Below are 17689 nucleotides of genomic sequence, written 5' to 3' on the forward strand. Positions count from 1 at the left end.
AAGAACCTATGATATGACCAGGATCAGATCGATAACTGTCTCGCTTCCTATCTACTATCTATCCCACACATGGGACTAGAACAGATCCTATCTGTGCCTCCGTCTTACCTACTACTTACTAACTATTTTAATTATACAGAATTGGAGTTATCGGCGCAGGACCAGGCAGCGGATCCTCCCGATTCTCTGTAAGTATCAATAATGTTGACAATAGACCCATAAGTACCACCAACCATCAAGAACGTTCCAGAGAGTACAACGAAAACACTCCAGCAAACCATCAAAGCCCATTTGCGGTCAGTGGCCAGCTTTCCGCGGCTCCAGTTATCGTATAGCCACATGCAGCCCATCGGCTGAAATGCCATGAGTGTACCCAGTAGAGCACCCACTAGTGAGACAAGACTCCCAAAGACAGGGATCGCACTGGCAATGATATAGGCAGTTACCGCGATACCAAATGTACAGCCCAACCAAGTTGTCCAGTGTACTACCGTATTGGCGACAAGATGCCTGGATCCTTGCAATATGCGAACAAAGATATACTTGGCTGGCAACTGCAGAAAACAATTAGCAAATCTTCCTGGGTAGCATCCACTGGAGTGCTTAGTTACATGAATTACAAGCGTGGTTGTGACGATTAGACCGGGTAGAGCAAAACCGTAGGCAACCTTCTTTACCATAACACCAGCGGAGCCAAGGGCGGGCGAAGCAACATAAGACCCGCAATAATAGTAGACAACACAGCCAATTGTGATATATATGGCCGTTACACCACCCTGGCATAGTAGTAGTGATCGAGTATATTTGCGAGGGTCGCGCATTTCAGATACGATGGCGAAGAATGCCGGTGTTCCCGCGTACGCGAAGACGATAGAGGACACAGCAGACATGGCATCGCTGAAGCTAGGGTTGTTGACAATTTTATAGTCTGATTTCCAGGGACCACTCTGTGGCGCAGCGCTGGGACGATCTTGTATACCAACAGCAATGGTCACAATGAGGACTGTGAAGCATGTTAGATCATAGCTGGAGACTTATAATGGATCAACCCACTAGCAGTAAGGATACAGGTGACGCCAACCCACGCAAGCCAACTGATGCGGCCGAGCGTACGAATACTACCCAGGACGAAGCTTACGGCAGTGGCAATGGCAACGAAGACAGCTGTACATGTACCATGGGTAGAAACAGCATTGAGCCCGATCGATATACCTAGGATACCAGATCCAGCTACGAAGGTCCAATCTGTATGGTCAGAAAATAGTCTCTTTCGTTGCAGGAATGACCTACAAAGACAGAACGAGAATCCAAGCATCACACGGCCAATGTGACCAAACATTAATCCACCGGCATCGTCGATACTGTAGACTGTGGGATGGAGAAGCTTGAAAACTCCGATCATGTAGTCCGACCACGTCGTGATAACCGCAACAACTAACAAGATGATGACCCCTGGAACGAGGCCCAATATGTCAAAGGCACTTGGAATTGAGAGGACACCGAGGCCAATCTGGGTCTTGAGCATCAGAACGGTTGTTCCGAGCCATCCAACCTGCAAGGTCATCAATTCGTGCACGAAAATGGATCTTGGAAAGAGCATACGTTACGATAGTTGGGGCCGTCGTCGGTGATATCCCCAAAAACAGCATCGTGAGTATAACTCGTGCCATTGTGAATTTCTCCGATCTGTGAGGGAACTGTAGCTAACTCCTCGGGGCCAACTTTAGCCTTGGACATGTCAGACATTGTGCAGAAGATGTTATGAATAACCATCAATCCGGGCAATGGTTGTGTGGGGAGATCGAGTCTTTAAATTCAACTGAGGCACCCAACTTTCTCTAATAAAGAGGCCTGTCTGCCATTGTTGGGTTTCATAATCCCCGAAGGCCTGAAGGGTGACGCCACCAATCTGTGTTATCGCTAATCTGATACTGTTACTAGAACCACTTTATCGGTTATGTTCTCTCCTCTCCTAGCTCAGGATTAGATACCCGGAGGCCTTGCCGACAACGGAGGCAACGATCAAGCTTCCACGAGCAATTCCTCGGGAAGACGCCGCCATTAGACCGGAACCTCAGGCGACGTGTCACTTGTTAATGTTCTGTTGCTTCCCCGGATTCTTCGAATCTAGTTTGGGCATATGATCTTGGGAAGTACTGGATTGAACAGGCCGTAATGTCCAATTCAAAGTTATCACCGACGGAGACTGTTGGCCAGTCGTAATATAACTACATGTAACTCTATATGCCATGCAAGTAGTAGTAGCTTTAGGAGAGCGCATAAAGTCACGATGCGAAATCCTGTAACATCCCTACCAGTGAAGCAATACTCCATACTTCACATCCTTAATAAGATTACTGTTGATTTATTATTCTGAAGTTATCAGTCCTTTCGGGAGGCCTTCCGGAGTCTAACGATGTGAAATAACGTCAGATGCATCTGCATAAGTCCAACATTATTAAACTGCGAAGGATTCTTCATAGCTATAATCAGTTAATATGCGGCATTGTTGTCACTTGCTAGGGATGGATAACCCGGATCTATCAATTCGCACTTTGGACATACCTATGCGGGGTACCTAGTCTTTGTGTTACACATGAGACACCTCGGATATTTCATTCTGCAGATGGCCATAGATGCTTGTATAACTATACCACTGCCACGGATATTGCCGACCTGCAGAAACATTGTTGGATATGTGCACTGATCGGAACAATTGACTTCTGATCAAGCCCCAGATTTATTCTGTTGGGTCTGGGGTTGCAATGCGGGGGAACGGGCATGTCAATCACTGCTTCTTACGGCAAGCGGAGGGATAAGCTAATGATGGCACTGTTGAGAGACTGGCTGAGGAGTGGGACATTTCGCCATGGGCACAGAGAAGCTGAGCAGGACCTCTTGCTCTGTCTGAAGCTCATTTCAGTGGGGGTGAAGTTACAGCTACCTGTCGCGATACAGGATACATTCTGAGGATATCGCGCATCCGTGTGTACCTGAGACAATGGAGTCGAAGCCCACCAATTATAAGGTGGAGGTTGCGCGGTTGCAGTCTTCGCTCATTGATAGCGACCGTGAACAGCAATTAACAAGGAGCCTTCTTTTCAAGCTTAACATGAGGTATGCATGGGAACTTATACAACGGCTGCCCAAAATGCAAGAGTTACATAGTATTTATATTCGCAAAACCGTTACTCAACAACGCCTAGTAGCAGTCAAGGTTGACATCTATTAAGTCTTCGCTTGGCCTGTGAATGGACGAGTAACTAATGTCTGGTTAAAGGTTGCTCAAACGAGTCTTCTGAAGTTGTTAACATTTCGGACTATTTGCTCCCCATTAGCTTACCAGGGTACACAACACTGTATGTACAGAGCTATCCAGACGAAATATGAAACAACGACTGTTCCGTTCTCGATCGAATGTGTGGGCTCTCTTCTATTGGTATGGCTGTCTCGGTTGTATTCCGTATCTAGTCGATTCTTGGACGAAGGATATAGAAGACGGATACGGTGACAGGCTTCTGCTAACACTTGGCACCGCAGTGGTTCTCTTGAAGTACATGCATTAACGTACCTCATACTCTGCCGCAGTCTCTGCTATGTTTGATTTTGGCATTTTCGGGTGTTTTCTTTGACCAAGAGGATATTCTGTCCTCGTTAAGATAGTCTCATTAATTTGTGCCTTCTGACGAAGTAAACGGGATAAACTGAACAGAGGTTGTTTGAACGGGGTTTAAATGTACCCTATTATATACCCTCAAGAAGCTTCTAGAGAAATATTCTACTTCAACTGCAAGAATGGATCAACATGATAATTTATTGTCCAATGCCATATCGAAGAGCTTTCGCTTTCGTATGCTGCTGAATCTTCATATTGAGTGGTTCCCCTTTCTTTTCTTTTTTTTATATATTAGTTGTTTCCATCTGAACTAAAAGTCCTGGACAGAAAGCCCCTTGCCTCGCCGACTGGCGAGTGATAATATCGCTGTACCCGCTGCGAGATCAGTCATACTCACGCCGACGCTCTTGTATATAACAAATCCCTTTCCTAACCAGTTTTCCAATTGCTCATTATCCGAACGATCGTCCTTCAAGTTTATGACCTCGCCGACTTCTACCAGCTGCTCCGGTTTAAGTTGACTTTGAATTAACTCGCCGGAGCTCGTTCGTGCAACTTCACGATCATCCACTATCACAGCTCCACCGGCACCGCCTCTTGGGTTATACGCGGAGTTTGATGTGACGGCATCCCGTAACAGTTCAGGATCCAACTCAATCATGCTAGGCTGCCAGGAACCGATGCTCGATACATAACAACCACCTGTTTCAGAGAGTTGTCTCCGAAGAAAACGAGCGGGAAACAAAGGAACTTTCGACGGTGTCGTACAGAAAACAACATGAGCAGTAGCAAGCACGTCTTCTAACTGCCTCTGGAACTCGGCGTCTGTAATATCGAGAGAATCCAGCTGAACAGAAGACTTCCAACGTGACTGATTCTCTTCTCTTATCTGAGAAACCAACGATCGAGACCTCTCAGCAGATCGATTCACGATAGTAATCTGTTTGATCTCGTCTCCTCTGAGTGCCAAGGCAAGGCGAATATGCCATAAGGCTTGCTTCCCGGCCCCAAAGACTACAATTTTAGCAGTCCTTTCTCGCCATGAGAATGGGATCATAACAGAAAGCGACGTGCGGTGAGCTGTGATCTCGTCGGCGTTGATGATTCCCCTGGGCAGGCCGTCCTTGTTGCACAGAATCAAGAGCCCGTGCAGAGTAGGTTTATTGGCATTGGTAGTGTTCTCCTGCAAAGAATCGGTTTGTTCTCTCGACGTACTTGGATCAACGATGATCTTCGTTCCCACATATTCTGGCGAGGTGAAGGCTCTGAATAGAGTCTTGACGCCGTTTGAACGGGCCACAACGGCTGGTTCTGGCTGAAAGCTTCGTTCGTCAGAGGTGGAAAAGCTCAGCAGAGACGTGGCGAGAGTATTGAGGAATTCACAAATCTCATCTTTTGAGAGGCTGATTAAGATTTCTTGCACGATTTTATCGCCTAGGACGGTGCAGTTTTCCATAGTTTGGTTCAAATGAGATATGGTATTGTCAGAGTCTGTAGGATTCAAGTGATATCAGGTAGAGTTAATTGCTCGAGTATTGCAAATCATAGCACGGCTACAACGCTGATTTATGCTTCAACAGCGCTGCTCATATCACTCCGGATTCAGAGGGTTTCTTTGGCTCTTTCAAAACGGAGTTGATCAGATACGGCTCTCTTTGCCGAAATCGGCGGCGTTTCCGACTTTCATTTAATCGACACACGTCCCAACTGAGACAGCCAACAGAAGTCATTAATATGATCGTATCTTATAATATCTACTTAGCAAGGAGGGGGAAGTCTCTATGTGGACTGGTTGGTTGTCATCGTCCGAGTCCATACTCGGAGTGGTAGGCGCAGAAGATCTACCGCAGGGTATATAGGGACAGCGAATTCAAAATCTATAAACATTTAATATCCATGGACGACATTACCTGTCAACTTTATCGGGAATGTTACCGTTACTGAATGGATACTTATCGTATTTGCGCGGAAGTTGTACCTATATCGGTATCTCTCCCCATATACGCATAGATACGGTGCCCCGCAAGGCAACATAAAAGAAAATAGGAAACGCGCAAAGCGACATTTCATCTTTCTAGTTACTTATCATCATCATCATCATTATTATTATTATTATTTTTCGTCCTTGCATGTTCAAAGATAATAAATTCCATATACTTCTCAACGGCAACAGCAACAGTCCGTTTGATCCCTCAGACATCAAACCGGCCCGGTTGATATCTCAGCGGAATGGGTATCAGTCGAACAATTAGCATAGTTGGCTGCCACTGCGCGGGCGAAGTTGGCGATGTCATCGTTGGAGGTGTTCTCGACCCCCCTGGATGTTCAACGATGTATGAAAAACTGGTCTACTTCCGAGACAAAGCTGATGATATTCGTCAACTTCTCCTGAATGAGCCCCGAGGCCGGCCGGCCATGTGCACGAACCTCGTCCTCCCGCCATGCAATCCCAAAGCAGATGCCGGGTTTCTTATCATGGAGAGTGAAGAATACCCACCAATGTCGGGTGGTAATACTATTTGCACAGCCACTGTGCTGCTGGAAACGGGGATGGTGCCAATGAAAGAGCCGATTACCAGGATGCTACTAGATACGGCTGCAGGTCCTGTAGGCATCACTGCCGAATGTGAGAATGGGAAGTGCAGGGCCGTTGCTTTTGACAACGTACCTGCGTTCGTATTCGCTCTAGATTATAAGGTCCGAGTACCTGGTCTTGGAATGATTTCTGTGGATATTGCCTGGGGCGGCATGATTTATGTAGTTGTCGACGCAGCGTCCGTTGGTCTTCGTATCAACAACAGAAATGGTCCGAAACTTATTGACATCGGCGAGAGGATCAAACAAGCTGTACAAAACGCATACACTCCTGTTCATCCGGAAAACCCGGGGATTCAAGGAGTCTCTATTCTCGAGTTTACGGAACCTCTGCGGCAGGAACCATCAGGAGAAAAAGTAGCTGTTAACACAGTTGTGGTAGCTCCTGGAAGGTTTGATCGTTGCCCATGTGGCACTGGGAGCTGTGCTAGAATGGCGATTTTACATGCAAGGGGACAGCTGGAAGTTGGAGAAAAGTTTCAGCATCGCAGCATCATTGGGAGCAGCTTCGAGTGTCATATACGAGGTACGACGAAGGTTGGAGAATATGATGCAATCCTCCCAAGTGTGAAAGGAAGTGCTTGGGTCACAGGGTATAAGCAGATGTTCTTGGATTCTACGGATCCTTTTCCTCTTGGATTCAGGGTGGGAGATCAATGGCATATGTCAGATGCTGCTTGAAATATGTTTCAGCCGCGCATTTCGTATTCGAGACATCTCAACGCCTCTAGCAATGAGAATAAAAGAAAGAGATAAATCTAAGAATATATGGGATAACAAGAGACTGAATCTACCCTGTATTTTTTCTATCTCGCGCTCAAGTATTTAGAATGAAGGCATCGTACGATATTAACCGCGACTTATGGGACTAACAAGATCCCAACAAACAGCAGTAGCCTTGCCTTCCCATAAGTCCTTATCATTCAACGCCCGGAACGCAGGCACAGACGATCATAATGCGTGAAAAAACAGAGCCTCCCATCAGCTCAGCTGTCCTAAGCCACATACAGGCAAATTGGTAGCTAGAGGAACATACAATTACTGCGGTCTCCAAACCGGTTATATTGCGCGAGCGTCAATACCTATTTGAAGTAATTACAGTCCAGCAGTTACAGTATGTAGCGACTATCTTATAATTGATCTTTAATCAATATTATCCTTGTCGAAGCGATATTGATAAAGCAAATAAGGCGTTTCATCACAGATCACATTCTATTGCGGGTTTTATGTAACAGAGTAGTCCCATGCCAAACCTCATTCTAATTAGTTCATTTCACCCTAATGTTACATCCCCTTCCACCGCTTTTTTTCTTTTCTGTAGTCAGGCCACTTTACTGTCCCTATTCTCTTAGTCATCGGCGCTCGGGGTGCGTAGGATCCCTAGTAGGCTAGTAGGGTTCTATGTACAGTGTGCGCCTTACATTGGTGCCCTGACGATATCGGGAGAAAAGCAAAAGAAAAACAAAAGAAACAAAAAAAATAGCGTGCTAGAGATTTTCTATAGTGCTTTTTACTCTAGAGTATTGAGTCTTATGAAGAGTCTTTCAAGTTTTCGGGGAGGTACTTGTATATTGATCAATTGCTAAAGCTAGCTTTGACCTTGACGAGGATTTTAGTGACTTAACAACAGGTAATTACTTACCTTCTCAGTCCTCTCCGGGGAATGGTCTTTGTGTATGTGTATTGGTATGTGTTATCCTTGCACGAGTCACCAACTCTTCTTCTTGTCTTTGAAAGACGATGAATAATACTGCAGTGCGATTGACCAGTCGAGTACCTTGTTGAGGCGAGGTTATCAGGGTTCATCGACCCGTACCCAATTAGAATATGTAGTATCAATAAGTACGGGCTGGCTGAAAGACAACCCTCGAAACTCCAACTTTTGCCGACTCATCCAACATCATACTGGCTGACGCTGTCGGCCCCGGTGATGCCAAGCGCATACCAGAGGAAACAGGCTCGCGACCTCCCTCGAACTTCCAAGGGAGGGAGCGTTCGTGAGCGCCTGGCTGGTATTATTATTGATTAATGCTAGTTCTCAGAATAGCGGTGATCAGTTGCGGCTTGGTTTCTTTTGGCGTTCCCGGTCTAGATACATTACTTACAGCAGAAGTGAGAATACTTTGTACGCTGTTTCTTGTAATGGAGACGGATGTGCTTTGATTGCGAATCCCATTATCATATTTGTTTCCTTTCTTTCGCAGGGAATAATGATATTAATAATAACTAACAATATCATTGACTAACTACTATTTTTTTTATCCTAGCTTCTCCATGAATAATAACTAGCAGCGCTACAGCAGCACGCCGCCGTTTCGTACCTGTCAAACAATAGTAACTAGTGGTAAGTGAGACCTCGACTCCGCTTCCGAAACGCAGATCACATAGTAAGCGTGAAACGAGGGCAGTAATTATTATTATTATTATTTCCTCTCTCGCCACCCAGGAACCGCATCTCGTCAGCAAATCGACGGGCCTCAGATCGTCCGCAAGAATTTAGTTAATTATTCTAGATTGGGGAGTCCTTGCTGAGATAATAATTCCAGCCATTCTGGTGTTTCCTGTCGGGCGCACTGCTGTACGACCATGGCTGGCTTAGACACAAAGCCAGGACTTAGCATTGTGTCGCCTTACAGGACTTGAGAGTACTTACAATACTGTACAATGGATATCGCGGCTTCTGAGGTAGTTAGTTACTTATGCCTGGCGATCGATCATGAAAATCGAAGCTTGAGTCTGCTGCTCACAGGGAGTAGTAAACGGCAGGTAATAATAATAATAATAAGAACTATTATCGGTTCAGCAGCTGGGAATGCGAAGGCCCCACTGGCCCTATTATTACTGCTTGCGAGAGAGGCCCCTTGGGGAGATGACCGCTCCGCGATGTCAAGGAACGGTACCTTGAGCCTTGAGGCCTCCTGTGATCCTCAAAAGGAGCCTATCAAATCTGGATGCGGACCTTGTAAGATCGAGCGCTGAATAATGGTGACCCTTGCCACTCTCGTTCAGCTCTGCTGACTCGCACATGACTATTATTATCTGGTTCTGAGCAACAGGGAGAACCGGTGATAACTTAATAATAATTGTATACATCGGTGGCTAACTCGATGCTACCATGAGAGCCGGCGGATGGGAATCGTGCTGGTCTTCGCGGACACGTGTATCGCATATTACGTTAGCGAGGGGAATCATAGTTAACTAAGTTAACTAATAACTACCTAAAGAATAAGCAACCGGGGGTTGAATGCGAGATGGTCAGCTTCGATTTCAACGTCCTACGACCAATTTACGAACAATTCGGATCCGAACGTCGCCTGGTTTCCCCCCCTGGGGTTACTGGCTTGCAGCAGCCGGGTGACCTGCGGGTCAACTCGTAGCCTCTCTGATTCATGAGGTTGCCAGGCTCCGCTGGTTCTTTTTAAGACATCCATTATTGCTGCTGCATGTCGCGATATCTATGATCGACCAGATTCCCATCGGCGGGCACAATTGACGCCAGCTACGGCTTAAATACGCAGAAAGAACATTGTGAGATTCCGCATTCTAATCATCAATACAATCTCCAGAGAGCCAGACCCAAAGCGAGAGAAGTGTCGATGTCTCCACATTTGGCACGCGAATGGGGCCGACGTCTATAAGTTAGCGGTCCGTCGAACGAGCTCGCGAAGTCCGGAGGCGCTCCGGAAAGCCCAGGCTTGGGCCGGATTCGCTGGTAAGTTACGTAGTGGTCCCGAGGAGCGAGAATCGCCTCCCTTCCAGCTGGAGTTCCAGGCATTGGCTCTTTGTTTTTGCAGAGGTCGGCGGTGTGGTGACGCTTTTCAAGAAAAGAAAAATTTGGTGTTCGCTCTTACATTCCTCTGCGAGGAGCTGTAGAAACCGAGGCGTCGCGGCGGGTGATCTGCGGTCAGGGAACAGCTTAAGGCGAACCTCGTGGGAGGCTGCTTCCACGAAAAGGAAAGCTGTGGACCGAATGTAGTACGACAAACCGTCCAAGCAGAAGCAAGCAAGCAAGGCATGGTTGCTATCACATCCTAATAATCTTCTAGTCGTCTTCCCCGCTTGCTGGGCGTTAGAGACCCTGGTCCTCCCGACTCGATTCTTGCCGGGCATTAATTGATTAATGTTTCGACGGGCACAACTAGAGAAAGGCAGTCAGTCAGTCGATAGGGCGACAGGCTCCAGCTGGGAGAGAGCAAGACGGACGAAGCCATCGATTGATCAGTCCATCATCCTTTACGCCCCCTTCTGGACGACCAGTGGGGGCAACGCCGTGGCAGGGCAGGGCCATGGCGTAAGGTAGCGTCCGTAGCGCGGATAGCGTGCCAGAGGAGGACAAGTTCCGTATGGTCACGTCCGATGGGTGGTGTGTACACGCTGCGAAAGTCAGTCAGTCTGCCCGAGTTGACGTGGGAGAAAGAAAGGATAGCAGTTGGGTGAACCAGCAGCGAGCCAGAGTTACGAGCCAGACCAGACGGACGGGAACTGGGCTCAGAAGGAGAACATCAGTGATTTCCGTCAGTCTGGATGGGGAGAGAAGCATCTCGACTGACGATTGACTTCGAGGTTCGCTCTCAGCTGGACTCGAAGAAGCAGAACGCAGCCACTGCACCCGCCTCGCTTCGCCTCAAGCAGTAATAGTGCAGTCCTGCTTGGCACGCCTACCGACAACGAGGTACCCTACGCCGCTTCTCCCCACTGCCTCCTCACTCACTCTCACTCTCTCTCACTCTCTCTCTCTCTCATTCCCTCATTCCCTCAGTCTGTCACTCTCACTTTCTCTCTCTTCTCTTCCAGCATCCCTCCCTCCTGCTCGACTTCTCTGGGCTGTTGGCGTCCTGCTGGCCATGTGTCTGTCTCGTCCTGAGGGCTTGTTTGCCTCTCTCCCAGCAAACATCATTCCTGCTCCCTCCACCCTTCCGGCCATCGCCTGATCTATGGAGCTGGGCGACCTCAGCTTTCCGTGCTTCTGGTAGCTGAGAGCCAGCTCATAAGATCCTCCAGGTTGTTTAACCTCTTTCTCGAGACTCTTGACACTCCAATTCCTTTCCGTCACGGCCACATCTCTCGTCATGGCGGTTTTGGATGTTCCCGACACCGGGCTGTCTCTCCGGAGAGACCAGCCCGATGGCCTCTCCCCCGGACCGTCAGCCAGAACCACACAGATCATGCGGTTGAATCTCGCCCAGAGCACCCTGGATGAGCTCGTCCAAAGCCTTCGAAATGAACAGAAAGCTCGAATCCGCCTAGGGAGACACCAGACCCTTTACTACGGTTCCAAAGCTCAACATTTCCGCTCCTCACCCGAAGCCCACCGATCTGAGATCTACAGCGCCAATCCGGCAGATAAGGAAAACATGTACTTCACTGGTGTCCTTAGTCACAACCTCGAGGTTCAAAAGGCTAAGGAGGACACTGCGGCAACCGATGAGGCCCTGGCCAACCTTGAGCTGAGCCTGAATGCCTTCGAAAGGGGAAAGGAGTCCAAGAAGACACACATGATCACAAATATACTGGATGTGAAGGCTCTTGGCGCTGGAGATAACCGGTCTTCGACGGGTAAACAAGCCGCCCGTCTGGCTCGCATGCCAACAAGCAAGATTGATGTGGAGAAGGAGAGGTTCTTCAAGAATGCGGCGAACCGGTCCATCCCCACCAGCCCTGCATTAGGCGTTACACGCTCTCCCGTTCCCGCCCTCTCATCTACCTCCGCACCCTCAACCCAAAACAAGGATAGAATTCGTCTAGAGGCATTGAAGGTGCCCTTCATCCATCTACTGGCCATTCGGGCTGTCTCGGTGAAGTTCTTGGCGCGGCAGACTCGCTCTTCTCAAGAGGACTGTCAGGCGTTGGCTCGCAAATATGGCACTGAGAACCGCCTTGATCGTGACAAGTTCGATCTCAAGGACAAGGCATACCGAGATCTCGATGTCTGGAACTTCCCCTATCCCAGTCAGGAAGACCGCCAGGAGGCTATCGAGAATGCCATCTCGGCCTTTGACCGGATGCGTATCTCCCGCTCAGACAAGCTCTGGCAGATGCTTCTCCCCAAAGAAGAACGTGGTAAGGGCAAAGTGCTCTCGCGTCTGGACCTGAGCAAAGGACCCATCAAGAAGGCTGTCACTCCTCGTATCCATATCCAGCCGTCTGAGGATACTGGCAAGGAAGGATATGTCACTGGAAACGAGACGGATAGGACGAACGGAAGGCATACACCTAACACCACCGCTGGAAAGCTGACTCCCAAGCTTGGGGCAACGACGCAAAAGAAACGAGTTGGAGACAGAGATGGCCCTGCCAAGCGAGCATCAACCAAGGCCAAAAACACAACGTTGACTGGGCGGGTGACCAAGAAGACGGAGAAAAAGCCAACTGCCAAACCAGATGGCAAGTTCAAATCTGCTGAATATGTACACGACTCTGATGAGGATGATACGGATATGGCCGATGCTCCCCCACCCAGGAATCCAGAGCTCGAAAAGGTGAGACCGGCCAGTGCGGTTGCCAGCAAGGCTCCCACACCATCGAAGGTAGCCACGGACTCCCGGTCATCCGCCCAAAAAGCACCTAAGCAAGAGGCTGAACGTGCCAACCCAAAGCCCTCTTCCTCCACTGCCGGTACTACTGGATCGAAGACGTTGCCCAGCTCATCGCGACCCTCAAACTCGTCACCCCAGAAACCGTCCCCTCTCGCGTCTTCGCCTCCTACGAACGCATCCGACCTCGACAGTGCGAGCAGCAAGTCTGTTCCAGATGCTTCGTCGAGTTCCTCGTCACCTCTCATCACACAGATATCCAAGAATAAACCATCTGCTGATGCCCCTCGCGTGACGAAACCCTCTGTGAAGGTTAATGGTACTGCCCAGAGACCGCAAGGAACTGGGAATCCGCTGAAGCGCAAGGCTCGTATCGACCATGATACTAGCTCTACCGCCCGACTGAATGGGCATATCAATGGGCATCTTGAAGCAAAGCGGCGACGACCACCTAGTGTATCTAGTGGCAGCAGTACTGGCAGCGCCTCCCCGCCTCTTAGCCAGGAACTTCTCCGGCAGCAACTGCGAGAGAAGTCGCAAAAGTTCAAGCAGTATTACACCAAGTACCGCGCTCTACATGAGACATTGGCATCGCAGCCAAATCCGCCTCGTGCGGAGCTAGATAAGCTCGAGAGACAGCATACTCGCCTACAGCTGATGAAGAAGGAAATCTGGGATGAAGATCGGAGACTCCGCAGTGGCCTATAAGTCGATGGAGAAGAGCATAGTCGTGACGTCTACAGAGTGAAGTGTTTTGGAGCTTCATTTGATTTCTATTTGCATTCTAACTTTTCTTATCATGGAATATCCTGGAATATCCTGGGCGTTGAGTTACTGGAACAAAAGGTCAACTGCATTGGGCGTCTGGATAATGAGCCTCTCCGAATTTGAGTGAGCATCTGTTTATTTTTTACCCTCTATTTTTGCCCTTGATTTACGCCCTCTTGATGGAGCCGGCTATTGTCATTATTTTGTATAGAGGAAACCCAAAAAAGATTGGGGACCACGCAGCTACCATGTAGAGTTTCACAACCATGGCGGCAGTGCATCCATGCATTGTAGTATCAATCACGTTAGAATTCATTCGATGATAAATTGAATCCGTGTTGATTGTAAAGTCTATGTCCACTTGTCGTACTCCTGCGATATGCCGTTCGCAAGTCCTTGATCGCACCAGGGTTGGCTGCAAGTAAGCTATCATACGCCAACCAACATCCCGCTAATTATTCCTCAAATGCCCAACCTACGCAAAAGCACACAAGGCAACTTCCGTTTCTCTGTTTTGTTTTTGGCCCTCACATTCTCTAATAATACATCAAAGCTTCGTTCATCCGCGGAAACCTCTTCTAAGCTTCCCCACTCCCCGAGTCCCGGAACCCGATCCGACCTGGCTAATCCCATCGCGGTCTAGTCTTGATCTTGCCCCGGACTGGACTGGTACCCCGAGGCACGTGGCTGCAGCCAACTCGTAACTTACCGAATCATCCCGTCACGCTCGTGTATCAAAAATACCATACACCCAGCCATGATGTCATGACGAAGGCTGTAACCACGCTAGACTGAAAACGGGACAGCGCCATCAGTGACCACTGACCGCCCGTCGAGTGAGAACGTGCAAGAGCCGCAATCTGTTTGGAACGACGGCGGCAGATATCTCCTTGTTCTGGCAGTTCGCTCTTCTGGTTGCCCTCACGCAGGATATTCGGGTCTGGCTCATTGTTGGGGGGCTGAGTTGCGATTCTAATTGATTTTCCGTCGTGTCATGTTGAGATTAGCGTGACGTGATTCAAGCTGGTATCGGGAAGCTCCATCACGCATTGAAACGAGATCGACCACGGGCAACTCCACGCAGTCGTATCGATAGAGGATCGAATTCAAGAACAATACATCGATTCTACACACTGGAAAGTTGGTGGCTTGCCAGGTACGGGCAGAGCTGATCTGCTATTTGGCGCAGACTTTCTGTTCTCTCGTCACACCGCACCGCCACGATCGTGACACCTACGAATATTCCTAGCAAGCAGATTACGCAATGCCTCCAGCAAAAGGCCCGGGTTCAGGAAGGAGAAATCCAAGTGTGCTGGTGAGTGTCTTCTATCTGTGGGCATTGCTCCAGTCAAATGTGTAGGGGGCTTGCATTTGGGAGTTGGAGCTAATATCTGCCAGGTCACCGATTCTCGCGAGCAACAACAGCCAGCACGCCGCAGCCCAGCCTCAACACGTTTCATAACCGTCGATAATGTCCTACAGTATGCGTCTGATGTGCCCTCGATGCAGCAGCGGCACCCTCCGCAGGGCGTGCGACAGCGTCCGCGCTCCCGCCTGGCATCGGGCGGTGGTCTGATTGGCAGCGGGGGCGGCGGCGGAATGGGTTCGAGCAACGCGACAGGGACAATGGGAAGATTGGCTGCTCAGCCCAGACTGCCACCACGGACGACAAAGGTCAGCGAGAAATTGGTGTTGCTTCCGGAAACAGACCAAGTAACGCAGGAAGAAGAGGAAGAAGAACAGGCGGACGAGGAGGCGGTTCGCAAATTGGCGGAGGAGCGGAATCTGGACCCTGAGATTGTTAGAAGGCAATTGGCTTTGGGGAGACAACAGGGCGACTTCGATGTCGATAATGAAATTGCGCCATTGCTTGCGGACGAGGAGTTAAAGCGCCGTCGCCGCGTTCCTCCTGAGAAGGCAAAGAGCTACGCGGAACGGCTGCCAAAGGCCCGTCGGGCTGAAAAGCTGGCTCGGGTTACGGCATACTGCACGGCACAGGCTTACAAGATGAGCACAACGGCTGCTTTCCTGAAGGAATGGCATGGTGCAAGGACAAAGCTGTACGATGACTGTCTCTATGTCGCTTATCAACTGCCGCTGCTGCCCGGCCGCGGGGGCTACAGGATTAAGAGCAGCGCTGCCCTTAAGACTGCTGGCGGCAAAGCAGTTCTCGATGAGGAAATTGAAAGAAATGAGCGGAGAGATTATCATGAGGAATACTTCACGGAAGAAGCGGAGCACTCTGTTGGTGGGGGTCGTCTCGATCAGGGTTCAAGAGACAGCCATGAGAGCACAGAAAGCAACCGTGAACATGGCGAGGCTCATTTAGCAGGGACGGATGGCAGCAATATACACGATCAAGAGTCCCGATCAACGCCACAAGCTCCCGCTAGGATCTCGCCCAGTGTGCTCGCCGTCGCAGAGATGTTCGTTTTCAGCTACGGAGTGGTCGTCTTCTGGAATTTCACAGAGAGTCAGGAGAAAGATGTTCTTGCCGACTTGGCTTTCTCTCACTCGACGACCGGGGACCCTCTCTTTCTGGCCACCGTGCCGCTGCAGGAGGAAGATTTCGAGACTGAAGAGTTCCATTTCGAGTACTCTACCGAGATATCTCGGCCGCGCGTATATAACGACATGATCACTCTGCGGAGCGGTGACCATATGATCAAATTGGCAATCAGTCATGGAATTGCCCAGAGCACCAAGCTCTGTTTCTTCGAGGAGGTCATGGCCAGACAGATGAGCGAAGCTAAAGACGTGCCCAGGAGACTAGCGACGACAGGAAAGCTGGGTATGAAACGAGAAGAAGTCTTCCGGATATTAGGTCGGCTGTTCAAGAGCCGTGTTGAAGTCAATCTATGTGAGTTCTTGCCCATTTTATCTTCCCCCGATTCATTCCCAACTAACCGCAACCTCTTCCCCAATCAGCTTCGAATATGCTTGACGTGCCAAACTTCTTCTGGGAGAGCGAGCCGACCCTCTACCCGCTGTACATCGCCGTCCGGGAATACCTCGAGATCAAACCGCGCATCCAAGTCCTGAATGAGCGCTGTCGTGTGTTCCTCGATCTTGCCGAGATACTGTCCGATTCAATTGCAGATAACAAAGAATCACGTAAGTTTTTATCAATCTCAAACCCAACCACCTTTGCAATCAATCCTACACGAGGAAACGAAAAAATAAACACCCCAATTATATTTCTTTCTTTCCCTTTCTTTTCCTAACAATCCACAGACCAAACCTGGATCATCATCGTCCTCATCATCATCTCCATCTTCGTCACCATCTCCGAAGTCGTCCTCCGCTTTGGCCTCCTTCACGCCCGATCCGGCCCCGCCTCCGCATCCCCCTCACTTTTCTCCACCGTCTTCGGGTCACGATGCACGTGTCCTACAAATCTCAACTCGACCGCGGCCATTGGCTCGTCTTTCCCACAGGGCATGTTGGAATATACTACCTAGCTAGTATAGTAATGATTACATTCTATCTCTTGAGAGGTGTGAAAATGAAGGGAAGCAAGCAAGCCAATTAATGCGATCAATCCTTACAGGTAAAGGATCATGGACTTTGCATTTTCTCTTTCTTTTTGAGTCAAATGGCCATTGACCAGGTCACTGTTTTGTGCCTTTCTCTCGTGTCTACCTAAATTATTTGTTCTTTTTATCGGTATAATAATCACTGTAGAACATCCTCTTCCTCGCGTGGCGCATGTTTCTAGTCCTGGTAGGAGTTGCGGGTCTCGCCTAGATTCAGTACCTACTTTGCGGTACTACATGTCGTATGCTTGTATGTATGTATGTACAATGGACAGGTTCTTTTCAATCACGGTATTCTGTTTCGGATCTATTCTACACGAATCATGTAAGCAAGTACTAGCGTATTTGAAGTGTAGTATGATAGGTAGGTGAGGTTTGGTTGCACCAAAGAAACTATCTTGAGGTGTATGAGCAACTAAGAAAAGCCCTCGCGGGCAAGCAAATACGACCGGATAAACAATAAAAGAGCAATATGAGACACGTAGGAAATTAGTAGGTAGGTTAACATGAGAAAATAAGTTATCGCTGAACAAAGAATGATGAGAGACCAGATCTCCGATGCAGAAGAAACCCGAACCAATTCCATAGCCCAACCCCAAACCTTGACGTGAATATTTTCCCGCTCTCTATCTATGCTTCAT

The 17689-nt window shown here is 48.9% G+C and overlaps 5 protein-coding genes across 5 annotated transcripts; 3 read left to right on the forward strand and 2 right to left on the reverse strand.

The window, feature by feature from the left end:
- Positions 1 to 44: 44 nt before the first annotated feature.
- On the reverse strand, positions 45 to 1737 carry C8Q69DRAFT_436159 (putative amino acid transporter; the record flags this gene model as incomplete). Its single annotated transcript, XM_028628561.1, has 5 exons — positions 45 to 554; positions 612 to 1003; positions 1054 to 1245; positions 1291 to 1552; positions 1603 to 1737. 5 exons carry the CDS (start codon positions 1735 to 1737, stop codon positions 132 to 134), a joined length of 1404 nt encoding a protein of 467 aa, XP_028482940.1. The 3' UTR covers positions 45 to 131.
- A 2189-nt stretch (positions 1738 to 3926) lies between these two features.
- Positions 3927 to 5072, reverse strand: C8Q69DRAFT_529870 (ornithine cyclodeaminase; the record flags this gene model as incomplete). The annotated part of the gene is made up of 1 exon (XM_028633708.1): positions 3927 to 5072. The coding sequence occupies one exon, from the start codon at positions 5070 to 5072 to the stop codon at positions 3927 to 3929; it is 1146 nt and encodes a 381-aa protein (XP_028482941.1).
- A 582-nt stretch (positions 5073 to 5654) lies between these two features.
- Positions 5655 to 6880, forward strand: C8Q69DRAFT_421375 (proline racemase; the record flags this gene model as incomplete). Its single annotated transcript, XM_028628393.1, has 1 exon — positions 5655 to 6880. A coding segment is annotated over exon 1 (1035 nt), but the record flags the coding sequence as incomplete, so codon positions are not given.
- Positions 6881 to 10928: 4048 nt separating this feature from the next.
- C8Q69DRAFT_475814 (hypothetical protein) lies at positions 10929 to 13850 on the forward strand. The gene has a single exon (XM_028631217.1). The coding sequence runs from the start codon at positions 11281 to 11283 to the stop codon at positions 13450 to 13452; it is 2172 nt and encodes a 723-aa protein (XP_028482943.1). The 5' UTR covers positions 10929 to 11280; the 3' UTR covers positions 13453 to 13850.
- A 438-nt stretch (positions 13851 to 14288) lies between these two features.
- C8Q69DRAFT_475817 (yagE family protein) lies at positions 14289 to 17326 on the forward strand. The gene is made up of 4 exons (XM_028631218.1): positions 14289 to 14827; positions 14911 to 16372; positions 16441 to 16626; positions 16747 to 17326. The coding sequence occupies exons 1-4, from the start codon at positions 14777 to 14779 to the stop codon at positions 16971 to 16973; spliced, it is 1926 nt and encodes a 641-aa protein (XP_028482944.1). The 5' UTR covers positions 14289 to 14776; the 3' UTR covers positions 16974 to 17326.
- The last annotated feature ends 363 nt before the right edge of the window (positions 17327 to 17689 follow it).

The sequence above is a fragment of the Paecilomyces variotii genome (assembly GCF_004022145.1).
Source record: "Paecilomyces variotii strain CBS 101075 chromosome Unknown C8Q69scaffold_10, whole genome shotgun sequence".
Taxonomy (NCBI): Eukaryota; Fungi; Ascomycota; class Eurotiomycetes; order Eurotiales; family Thermoascaceae; genus Paecilomyces; species Paecilomyces variotii.

What these genes read in the sequence shown, in the direction of transcription:
- C8Q69DRAFT_475814 (XM_028631217.1), top strand. Translation starts at nt 11,281, where the DNA reads ATGGCGGTTTTGGATGTTCCCGACACCGGGCTGTCTCTCCGGAGAGAC.
- C8Q69DRAFT_475817 (XM_028631218.1), top strand. Translation starts at nt 14,777, where the DNA reads ATGCCTCCAGCAAAAGGCCCGGGTTCAGGAAGGAGAAATCCAAGTGTG. An exon ending in CCGTGTTGAAGTCAATCTAT is followed by an intron (nt 16,373 to 16,440) that starts GTGAGTTCTTGC and finishes TTCCCCAATCAG; the next exon opens with CTTCGAATATGCTTGACGTG. An exon ending in TGCAGATAACAAAGAATCAC is followed by an intron (nt 16,627 to 16,746) that starts GTAAGTTTTTAT and finishes AACAATCCACAG; the next exon opens with ACCAAACCTGGATCATCATC.